We start from the raw sequence: 13,131 nt of genomic DNA, 5'->3' as shown, positions 1-13,131 counted from the left end.
AACCTCAGATCCTGAAGCAGTCTTATGACTCAGCTCCATCCCCTCCCACCTCAGTCAGGAAGTAGTTGTACCCAACCAAGGGGCCGGTGGGAGACACACCCTCTAACTAAGTTCCAGACACACTGAGATGTGATCCAGGGCTACTCCTGTCTGCCCAGCAACCCAGCAGGAGCCACATCCATCCATGCCCCTGGTAACAAGCCTGCCATCTGTGTACCCAACTGCAGACACTGAATTGGACCCTTATCACAACTCCAGCACTAATGACCAAGGTCCTGAAGGTAGTCTTATCCACCCAGGGATCAGACAGGATCCATACCCACCCAAGCCCCTTTTATAGATCCACCAGCCATGGACCCACAGCAGACCCAGCAACAGCCACATGACCCAGCTCCATCCCCATTCAACAGCAGTCCTGGATGCAATATCATCAGCCCAGAGACCTGACAGGAGAAAGTCTTGCCCTGTCAAAACCAGTTTTTAAAGACTGAAAGAGGTGTTTGCTTTTTCAAATGTATAGATACCAATGCAGGGCTACATGGATCACAAAGAATCAGGCAAACAAACATGACACCACCAAAAGAAACTAATAAAGGTCTAGTAGCTTACTCCAAAGAAATGGAGATCTACGAATTGCCTGACAAAGAATTCAAAATTATCATCTTAAAGGAGCTCAATGATATGCAAGAGAACATAGCTAGACAACTAGATGAAATCAAGAAAATAATACATGGATAAAATGAGAAGTTTAATAAAGAAATAGAAACCGTAAAAAAGACCCAAACAGAAATCCTGGAACTTCAGAACACAATGAATGAACTGAAAAACTCAAGAAAGTTTCAACATCAGGCTTGATCAGACAGAATAAAGCATCAGCAAACTCAAGAACAGAGCATTATAAAATATCCACTTAGAGGAACTAAAAGGAAAAAGAGTGAATAAAGCATACAAGACCTATAGGATTCCATCAAATGAACAAATATATGCATTATGGGAGTCCCAGAAGAAGAAAGAGAGAAAGGGGAAGCTTATTTAAGGAAATAATGGCTGAAAACTTCCTAAGTCCTGGGCAGGGAATGGACATTTACATTCATCAAGTTCAAAAGTCCCAAGCAAGATCATCTCAAAGATGATTACCCCAAGACACAGTGTTAATTAAATTGTCAGAAATCAATGACAAAGTGAAAATTTTGAGAAAAGGAAGAGAAATTTGACCTAGATTAGATACAAGGGAATCCTGGAACAGCTATCAGCACATTTATCAGCAGAAACCTTGCAGACCAGAAGATAGTAGGATGATATATTCAAAGTGCTGAAAGAAAATAACTGCCAACCCAGAGTACTATACCAAGTAAATCAGACCTTCAGAAATGAAGGAAAGAGAGACGTTTCCCAACAAACAAAAGCTGAGGAAGTTCATATCCACTGAACCTACCTTACAAGAAATGCCAAAGGGAGTTCTTCAAATTAAAACAAAAGGATGTTAAGTAACAACAGGAAAATATATGAAAGTATAAAATGCATTGGTAAATATAATATATAGTCAAATTCATAATATTCTAATACTGTAATAATGGTAGGTAAATCACTTTTAACTGGCATAAAAGTTAGAAGACAAAAGAAATAAAAATAACTAAAACTATAATAACTTGTTAATATATAAAAATATGTTAACGGGCAGCCGATGGCTCAGTTGGTTAGAGCACGAGCTTTGAACAACAGGGTTGCTTGTTCGATTCCCACATGGACCAGTGAGCAGTGCCCTCCACAACTAGATTGAAGACAACGAACTGCCTTTGAGCTTCCAGAGGGGCAGACGGATGGCTCAGTTGGTTAGAGCGCTCAACAAGAAGGTTGCCAGTTCAGTTCCCACATAGGATGTGTGCCCCCTGCAACTAAAGATTGAAAATGGCATCAGGACTTGGAGCTGAGCTGTGCCCTCTACAACTAGATTGAAGGATAACGACATGGAGCTCTGATGGGACCTGGAGAAACACACTGTTCCCCAATAATTAATTAATTAATTAATTAATTAATTAAAAAGATGTTAAGTGTAATAGCAAAGCATAAAATATAAGCGGGAAGAAAAGTAAAAGTGTAGAGGTTTTATATGAGATTGAAGTTAAATTGTTATCTGCTTAAAATAGACTGTTATGTCTTATGTAAGCCCATGGTAAACACAGAAAAAAACTTCTAGTGGATTCTAAAAGACAAAAAGAAAGGAATCACAGCATACCATTGAGGAAAATCAACTAATCAAAAAGGAAGACAGCAAGAGAGAAAGAAAAAAGAAACTACAAAACAGAAAATAATAAAAAGGCAATAGTAAGCCTTTACCTATCGATAATTATTTTAAATGGAAATGGATTAAATTCTCCAGTCAAAAGACAGAGTGGTTCATGATCCAATAATATGCTGGCTACAGGAGGCTTACATTAAGTTTAAGGATACTCAGACAAATGCTAGATACTATTTTTGCTTTTTACCTTTTTTTCTAATAGCAAAAATCCTCTTCGGATTTCCTTCATTTAGCAAAAACAGCACTATTGTAGGTCTTTTGTAAAAGTACAGTGGCAAAAAGTGAACTTTTGAGAAGTGGAAGATACCTGTATATGTTCTTCTCAAGTATGCACATAACATTCTCCAGGATATTAGGACACAAAATGAATCTTAACAGTGTTAAAGAAGATTAAAATCATATCAGATATCCTTTTAGAACTCAGTGGTATGAAACTAGAAATCAGTAACGGAAGGAAAATTGGAAAATTTACAAATATGTGGAGATTAAATAACATACTCCTGGCCAGCCAGTGGATCAAAGAAGAAATAAATCAAAAAGTATCTTGAGACAAGCGAAAATGGAAACACAACATACCAAAACCTATGGGATGCCACAAAAGCAGATCTAAGAGGGAAGTTAATAGTGATAAATGCCTACATTTAGGCATTTAAGGAAAAGAAAAAGCAAGATCTGAAATAAACAACCAAGCTTTACACCTGAAGGAACTAGAAGGACAGACTTAGTCCAAAGTAAGCAAAAGGAAGGAAATAGTAAAGATTTGAGCAGAAATAAATGAAATAAAGACTAGAAAGACAATAGAAAAGATCAAACTAGAGTTGCTGTTGTTTAAAAAAAATAAAAAGATTTTTTAAAATGACATACCATTAGCTAGACTAACCAAGAAAAAAAGAGCAAGGACTCAAAAGTAAAATCATAAATAATGTTACTACTGATACCATAGAAATACAAGGATCATAAGACACTGCTATGAACAATTAGATGCCATCAAATTGCATAACCTACAAGAAATGGATAAATTTCTAGAAACATAGAGCTGACCAACACAGAATCATGATGAAATAGAGATCTGAACAGACTGATAATGAATAAGGAGATTGAAGCAATAATCCAAAACCGCCCACCAAAAAAAAAAAACCCTGACCAGATAGCTTCACAGGTAAACTCTACCAAACATTTAAACAATAATTAATGACAATCCTTGTCAAACTCTTTCAAAAAAAATTGAAAAGGAGGAAACATTTCCAAACTTATTTTTTTTAAAGGCTAGTATTACCCTATCAAAAACAGATAAGGAAACTACAGAAAAGTTAATTAAATTACAGGCCACTCCCTGGTGAACATAGCTACAAAGATCCTCAACAAATATTAAACCCAATTCCACAATAAATTAGAAGGATATACACAACAATCAAGTGGGATTTATCCTTAGAATGCAAAGATGGTTCAACATATGCAAATCAATAAACATAACACACCATATCATACATATGAAGGATAAAAAGTATATCATCTCAATAAGTGCAGGAAAGACATTTAACAAAATTCAACATTCTCTCATGATCAAAACTCCCAACAAATTAGGTATAGAAGGATTGTACCCCATAATTAAGGTCATATATGACAAACCCACAACTATCATACTCAATGGAAAAAAAGCTGAAATGTTTTCCTCTAAGATTAGGAAAAAGACAAGCATGCCCACTCTCTCCACTTCTACTCAACATCGTACTGAAAGTCTTAGCCAGAGCAGTTAGGTAAGAAAAAGGAATGAAAGTCGTCCAAATTGGAAAGGAAGAAGTAAAATTGTCTCTTCAGATGACATATATGTAGAAAGCCCTAATGACTTACATGTATAAAGGCCTAAAGACCCCACCATGAAACTAGTAGAACGAATGAATGAATTCAGTAAGGTTGAAAGATACACAACATACGAAAATCAATTGCATTTCTGTACACTAACAATAGACTACCTGAAAAAGAAATGAAGAAAACAATCGCATTTACAATGGCATTAACAAAGAATAAAATACTTAGGAATAAATTTAACCAGAGAAGTGAAAGATCTGTATGTTAAAACTATAAAATATTGGTGGAAGAAATGGAAGACACAAAGAAATGGAAAAATAACCTGTGTTCATGTATTGGAAGAATTAACATTGTTAAAAGGTTCATACTACGCAAAGTGATCCACAAATTCAATGCAATCCCAGCATTTGTCTATAAATAGAAAAAATAATTCTGTCATTCATACAGGCCACAAAAGATCCCAAATAGCCAAAGCAATCTTGAGAAAGAACAAAGCTGGAGGCATAACACTTCCATATTTCAAGCTATAGTTCAAAACTATAGTAATCAAAATGTTATGGTACTTACATAAAAACAGATACTTCAACCAGTGGAAGAGAGAAGAGCCCAGAAATAAATCCACACCTATATAGTCAACTAACCTTTGACAAGAACACCAAGAATGCACAATAGGGGAAGGATAATCTCTAATAAATGGAGTTGGGAAAACTGGATATCCACATGCAAAAAAAAAAAAAAAATGAAATTGGAACTTTATCTTAAACCATACACAAAAATTAACTCAAACAGATTAAAGACTTAAATATAAGACCTTAAACCATAAAACTAGAAGAAAACATAAGGGGAAAATTCCTAGACTTTAGTCTTAGCAATGAATTTTTGATAAGACACCAAAAACACACGCAACAAAAGCAAAAATAAGCAAGTGGGACTACATCAGACTAAAAAGCTTTTGCACAGCAAAGGAAACAATCAACAAAATGAAAATGCAACCTATGGAATGGGAAAAACATACTTGACACCATCTACCTAATGAGGGGTTAATGTCCAAAATATATAAGAGAATTCAATAGCAAAGAAGCAAATAACTTGATTAAAAAATGGGCAAAGGACCTGAACAGATATTTTCCAAAGAAGACATACAAATGACCACAGGTATATGAAAAAGTGCTCAATATCACTAATCATTAGGAAAATGCAAATCAAAACCACAGTGAGATACCACTTCACACCTGTTAGGATGGCTGTTATCAATAAGACAAGAGATAATAACTGTTGGTGACAGTGTGGAGCAAAGGGAACCCATGTATACTGTTGGTGGACATGTAAATTGGTACAGCCATTTGGAAAACAGTATGGAGATTCCTCAAAAAATCAAAAATAGAACTACCACTGAATTAACCAATCCCACTTCTGGATATATACATGTGGATTTGGATATGGATATGGATATAATATATTAGGATATAAATAAAAGAGATATTTGCATTCGCATGTTCGCTGCAGCATTTTTCACAATAGGCAAGATATGGAAATAACCTAAATTTCCTTCAACGGACAAAAGGATAAGGAAAATGTATTATATCTATATTCAACTGAATATTATTCAGCCCTGAAAAAAGAAAGAAATCCTCCCAGTTATGAAACGTGGATGAGCATGGAAGACATTATGCTCAGTGAATAAGCCAGACACAGAAAGAGAAATACTGTATGATCTCACTTACATGTGGAATCTAAAAAAGTCAAACCCATAGAAGCAGAAAGTAGAATGTTGGTTGCCAAGGGCTGGAGGTGGGGGATGGGGGATTGAGGGCAGGGTACAGGATGGGGAGATGTTGACCAAAGGGTACAACTGGTCACTTGTAAGATGAGTAAGTTTTGGAGATCTAATATATGGTTTTGTGACTATAGTTAATAATACTCTACTGTACACTTGAAATTTACTTAGAGAGTAAATCTTAAGTATTCTCACCACAAAAATAAAGATAGTAACTATGTGAGATGATGACTGTATTATTAATTAGTTTGATTGTGGTAATCATTTCACAATATGTATATATATATATATATATATATATATATATATATATATATATATATATATATATACACACGCACCATATTTTGCCATGTATAATGCACACTTTTTTGCCCAAATTTGTGAGGGAAAAATAAGGATGCACATTAAACATGGGTAGTACTAATTCCATATCTATATAAATGTTTTTAATTCTTTTATTTATGCTTATGAGTTAAAAGTATAACTCTGGAAATCAATAATGATATCTGCATGCAAACTAACCTGGAATACAATAATCAGTTTTGTTGAACTTGTAAGGAACTTGCAACGATGAAGAGCTCTTGGCCTTCTATGATCCATAAATATGATAAATTTGTTACCAGTACATAAAATTTCTTGTACCTTGTATCTGTTCTTGTGTTTTGTAAATATTTGTTACATGAAATTTCTTATAATATGTTAAAAAATAAGTGCTAAATGCCTTTATAATACGAAAAACAAGTACCTAAGTGTAAACAAATAAAAATTTGAATTAAAAATTAAAACAAAAGACTTTTTTCCTTGAAACTTTAGGCCAAAAACGTGGGAGTGCATAATACATGGGAGTGCCTTATACACTGCAGCATATGGTATATCAAACTACCACATTGTGCATCTTAAATATATGCAATTCTTATTTGTCCATTATACCTCAGTAAAGCCAGGAGGGAGAAGAAACAACACAGGTAAAAGACATTTACTTTCTGATGAGGAAACAAAATGTTAACGCTAGTTCAAAGAACACTTTGAGGAAGTGAGTATTTATAGATATTTGAAAAGGAATATTAGAATAAGGTGGCTTGGATAGATACAAAACTGGTTAATGTTTGATAGTGCAATAAAAATCATATCTTGAAGTTATCTTTTCTCCCAGACAAAATATTTGCATCACTAACAGACAAGATCTGTAATTTTATATATCATCTCAGATTCAGAGTCCTTAATTAACAAATTACAAATTCAAATGCAGTCACATTCCCCTAGATAATGAAATAATCCTTGGGTGGGCTTGGTAAATAGTTTGTTGGTATGACATCCAAATTACGTAGTATAATCTCTTTATTTCTAAGTTTTTTTTGGTTACAAAGTAAACAAAAGATAACCAGCTCTGAAATAAAGTTGCTAACTATAAATGTGAGCATTTTAAATATAGGTGGTTTTCCATTTTAAATATTTAAACCCATTCCTATGTTGAAATGTTCAGCTCCAAAGCGTACAGCTACCAATTTTTAAATAAAATTGTTCTTTCCACTTCATTTAACTTTATTAAATTTCAGTTGGTAAAGGAAAATTATGCTGAAGAGACTTTATAAAGGCATTCTTCTGGTTCATATGTTTTCATTTTGAGCTTCGTTTTTTTAAATGTTTGATTTTTTCAATTTACTAATAATTTATTTTCATCAGCACAGTGTCTTATACAATACAGTGTATTATATTTTCCTATTTAAGATCCTTCAAAACCATATTTTTAAATCATACTTTCTCCATCATAAAATTCATATAAATAACTTCTATAGAACTTTTGTGCTTTAAAATTTAGTGTTAATTATAAATTTATGGGGTTATAAATATATTTTTTTCAGTTTTATATGACTGTATTAACTCTGTAATTCAACTGTTTAAATCAGTATGTATTTCACTCTTCGTGCTTTTTAGAACTTACCAAACATTTAGTGATTTATTTAGGACTTTAATGAACCGTGAAACTGCAAACTTATCTCCTTTAATCTTATTCTCTAGCATGAAATTGAAGAGAAATTTTATCTCTTTTTTAACTTTCGGCACCAAAAGAATGTCAAATAAAAAATGTTGACATAAGAAACGTCCAAACCTGTAGAGAATTTTTATGAGTTTATTTGAGCCAAACTGATGACATAACAGGAAGTAAGATCTCAGATGCTCCCGAGAATGGTGGTTTTGCAGTTTCTTTTATACCTTTGGAATTAAGAAGGGATCATAAGGAAGACTACATGAAGATGGGAGAAAGCAAGGCAGGGAAAGCTCTCTGATTGGATTACAGGATACTTAACAAGATTATGTCCCACCTTGAGGGTGGTTACTGCCTCTGAGGGGTCTGGAAAGGGGGATTACTTTGGCATTTCAAAGATGTGCTAACCTAGATGTACAAGAACAATGGACAGGACTTGCTTAAGGCAAAGATAAACCTTTTACTAAAGAAATTATAGGCCTAGGGCTGACTCCCCACCATGACCTGCTCAGTTAGGAATCTATGATCAGATCACCCTGTGAGGTTACTTTCAATCACCATTACAATCACTGATTTCAATCACTAATCACTGATTTCAATCACTGATTACAGAGACACGTTTTCATTTACAAAAGAAAAACCTAGGTGAACTCTTTTTAAATTTCAGTATAACATTTTTATTCATACTCACCTCCAAGGACTTTTTGCTAAAACATAATATTTATAAGGAATAAGTTATAATAACTAATTTTATTAGAATACATTTCAGTCTTGTTAGAAATAATAGTTACTTGTTAGAAATAAGTAACTATTGATAATTGAAACATCCCAGTATCGGTGGATACAGAAGAAAGCAGAATAATGTGGTTTTTCAGCCAGGGCTGTCTGACATGGACATGTAGTTTGTGTGATACTCAAAGGCAGAACGGGAGGGGCTCATATCCAGCCTGCTTCTAGCCAAGCTGAGAGCCTGCCACAATCCTGGAGAAAGAGGTGCTTTTCTTTTTCTAATCTGCTGGCACTTTTATTTACTTATTTATTTATTTATTTATTTATTTATTTATTTATTAATAATTAGTATCGAGCACCTTGTAGGCTACTAGAAACCTTACTTAGAGCCTCATGGTCACTTTTTGATGATTAGACAGCATTAATCTTCTGTCTCAACAAAACATCTACAACTGCAGTATTGCATAGTAGTAGAAAAGCCAGGTAGGGAGAAAACACTAACAAATACATTTTCTAAGCAAAACAGTAAAAATTATAAACCTTAAGAAATTGGAGTAAACTAGTGTAATAGTTACCTTCAGTTTGCATTTATCCTACAGATACTTGGTCGTGATTGAATAGGATGGTAGATTGTAACAAATATGTTTTGGGTCATTTGACTAAGCAGAAAAATAAAATAAAATCACGTTCTCAATCTTGTTTGATGAGATCAGGCTGCTTCTATTATTGAAGCATATTTGATTTTTGTATAACTAGACAGTAAAATACAAACTTTAAAACTTTTTGGACCTATTTGGATGTTTTTATCTGACCCTAACCATAGTAAGATTTCATTTTCCAAAGACTATCACCACTTCAGGTCTTTATGAAGTTCCTTTGGAAGTTGTAGGTACTGGTAAATACTGCCATTAGGGGATATTTTGTAAATTACATTAATTTTTCTTGTTGGTGTAAAGCAACCAAATTTTAGTAGATGCACATTTTAGTAAATTTAATTTAAATAATGCATATAATATTTGGCATCATGTGCAGTAATAGTAAACATGTTTAAAAGAATACTAAGTGTGTTTAAAATTCCTATCTTTGGACCCATAATGGGTAGAGCATTGTTTTCGTCATAATAAATTAATCTCTCAGCACAAACAAATGAGTGTGTGTGTCATATTGTTTTGTATTTTAGAAGTGGGAAAACAGATAATTTCTTACTATAAATGCTTGAAGTGAAATTTTTATTTTTTGGGAAACATGGAATTACTGCTAGGGTTTTATTAGAATTAATAGACCTAATAGAAATTAATTATCAACATACATTTGAAAGCTCATTAATATTATATGATCATATGACTTTAATAGTTTCCATGTGAAATATTAGCTATAGTACAAGCAGGTTTTGCAACCCATATTACTATTTTCTTGTTAATTAAATCTAAGGGACATATTTATAGTCTGTTTTCATTCACATGCAAATACGCAAACACACATACACACAAACACTGAGAGATTTATAGAAGCTTTGAAATTCACAGTTCAATAATGAAAATCATAATTTGACTTAAATATTGCTTGTTACTATTATTTGCTATCATGGGTAAGCACGTAATAAATATATTAACACATTTAATCTTCATAATAACATAAAAGTTTATCTACATCTCAGCAGAATATAGATTTCCTTGTTAATTTTGTTGTACTTCTGTTTCCTCAATTACAATGAATATTTTCTAGTAATTTCTATAATGCAAAAACATGTCCGATTATGTACTACTTATATATGAACTGTGCTGCTGTAGGTTTTTTGTATAGTTTAGTTCTTTACAAAAAGTGGTAGTTTTGAGAACTATTTAATAACTGTCCCCATCATCCTAAATGAAATGAAGGGACTTCCATTTGTAGTAGAGAAAAATTTACATAAAACAAGGAATAAGTAACATAAGTTATAGTTCATCTAGAAAATTAAGATTTTGGAGACTAAAACCTGCGGTTCCCAGGAGTGGAAAAAGTTTTTCAGTTTCAATTATCCACCAATATACTTAATTATTGCACAATTTCCAAGGAAATTTTATTTTCTTCTTCCATCATATCATTGCAGGAAATCTCAACACCTTACAGCTAAACAAAACAGTAGTCAAAAGCAAAAACTAATATTTTAATCTTGTATACTTCTTTTTAAAAATCTTTTTATTTCTCTCTCCTTCTAGTACACATAGTAAGTCTATTTTTCCCTCACTTACCAAATGTATGAAATAAGCTGCTCATTCCCTATCATAGGCAATAGCAGGTCTGCAAACTGCAAATCACATGGCTGTTAGCTCTTTTGCTATGTGACACTGCAGCTTGAAATAGCCATTGATAAGGGCAGGAAGAGGGAGGGTCCCACAAACACCAGGAGAAGAGAGTAGCCAAGTCTATCTGGCTTCTGATGACTCACTTTGGTTTCTAATTAATATTTTTAGGAAGTGTGACTATGGAGTAATGCATGTATTGACCCAGGTACTATTGAAGAATTATTGGAAGAACCTTCTGTTCCTTAGGATTTGGAACCTGGCCATCTAACAGCAGAATATACCCTAGCCTCAAGTCAACATAGATCCTTTTTTGACTCTATTTATTAGGTATACATTCTCACGTTTCAAAACTGTTTTTAATGTCAAGTAACCATGTGCTGTAATTTTCTAATGTTGTTTTGAAATAGGTAAGATTTGGTTAGGAAGAGTCTTGATTATCTTACCATGTTTCCCCGAAAATAAGACCTAGCCGGACCATCAGCTCTAATGCGTCTTTTAGAGGAAAAATTAATATAAGACCCGGTCTTCTGGGTCTTATAATATAATACCGGGTCTTATATTAATTTTTCCTCCAAAAGACGCATTAGAGCTGATGGTCCGGCTAGGTCTTATTTTCGGGGAAACAGGGCAGTATACCTGTAGAGGGCTCTACATAGTATTGGGTTTGCCAAATGCACAATTAAATGAATGTGATTAATTTTTATGCCAAATTCATGTCTCTCAGTTTTTTAAATGTCTTCTAGAACTTTTGGTTTACTGAGTTCTCATTTGTTTTCAAAACTTTGAAAAAAAAAGTCTTTCCAATGAGTCTGGTAAATTTTTTTATGATAAAATTTCCAGTAATATTCATGAATTCAAATATCAGCGCTGAGGTGTATTATGTGGCTGAGAGTAGAAGAATGTCATTAGACATGCTAAGTGTTTAACCCGAAGTCATAGTATGGTTAAGAATAACCCCTCCTAGCTTTTTATTTAGGTTGCCAACTGTAATCTCACTGTTGAACACTAAGAAAGTATGAATGCTGACCTTAGAAGGGCTAAAGAGTTTTGATGATGTATAATATGTCACATTTGTCTTTAAAATAATTCTCATGTGTTATTACATAATGTTTCTAAATGTTAAGATTATGCATCAAATTTTGAAGTATCTGATAATGTGAAACTTATGAAGAAGAAAATGGTTTAGGTTAGGGTTTCTTTTTTCTAACCCCTAAACTTGCATTCATTTCTTTGACTATGTTTTGTATGTATGTTCTACATCACATTATAGCTATTATAAAAGCCTCCACTTATTACAGGCTGCAGCAGTAAATCAAATAATAAAGATCAATAAAGTATGGTTAACCACAGTTTCTTCAGAATTGACATTTATAGTATAGTACAATCAACCAAAGCCAATGACATGGTAAATCTGCTAAGAAATAAGTAGTTTGTGAAAATTGTGTAGAACTGACTTAAGGTAAGTATCTTGACCTCCGTTGTTCTCAATTTTCCCATCTGTGAAATTAGAAACTTGGTCTAGAGAATCATTAAGGTCCCTTCCAGCTCAAAAGTTCCATGATGATAGTACATAATACAGTCATCCCTCAGTATCCACAACACATTGGTTACAGGACCCCCTCAGGTACCAAAATCTGCAAATGTTCAAGTCCCTTATACAAAATGGGGTGTATTTGCATGTAACCGACGCACATCCTCCTGTATACTTTAAAATCATCTCTGGATTACATGTAATACCCAATACAATGTAAATGCTATGTGAATAGTTGTTTTTTAGGGAATAATGACAAGAAAAAAGTCTGTACATGTTCAGTACAGATGTAACCATGGTAGGCCTAACTACATAGTACATGTCAGCAACAACGTAACATTTCTCTTCAAATATTTTTGGCCCATGGTTGGTTGAATCCATGGATGTGGAATCTGCTGATACAGAGGGATGACTGTGTGTTGACTTTTCTGATACAAATGGTCTGGAAAGCTAAGATTTCTTCAGTTAGTGCCTCACCCTGCTTGGACATTGGTGTGGTTGAATGTTTCAGCTTTATCTCTTTGTTTCTTCAAATGCTGACACATAATGGACATGGATAGACCTTTTGGGAGAGGGTGAGTAAAGCTTTATTTTAAACTTTTGTTTTGAGAGACTTCCATATCTTAATAACTGTCCTCATTTTGATCATTTGGAGCCTGGTATATCTTTTGTCCTTTCCTTTTCTTCTATTTTCCTCCATCTCTGGTGCAA

The 13,131-nt window shown here is 33.5% G+C and overlaps 1 protein-coding gene across 10 annotated transcripts in view; it reads left to right on the top strand.

Moving 5' to 3' along the window:
• Positions 1 to 13,131, top strand: part of SNAP91 (synaptosome associated protein 91) — a 131,198-nt gene that overhangs the window by 76,586 nt on the left and 41,481 nt on the right. For all 10 annotated transcript variants that reach the window (XM_074333249.1, XM_074333256.1, XM_074333253.1 and 7 more), the window contains exon 14: positions 12,981 to 12,995. In XM_074333249.1, coding sequence (XP_074189350.1) covers positions 12,981 to 12,995 — 15 coding nt within the window. The remainder of the gene's footprint in view (positions 1 to 12,980; positions 12,996 to 13,131) is intronic.

Source organism: Rhinolophus sinicus, linkage group LG05 (assembly GCF_036562045.2).
Source record: "Rhinolophus sinicus isolate RSC01 linkage group LG05, ASM3656204v1, whole genome shotgun sequence".
NCBI classification, from domain to species: domain Eukaryota; kingdom Metazoa; phylum Chordata; class Mammalia; order Chiroptera; family Rhinolophidae; genus Rhinolophus; species Rhinolophus sinicus.
This window is presented reverse-complemented; position numbering and strand designations above follow the sequence as displayed.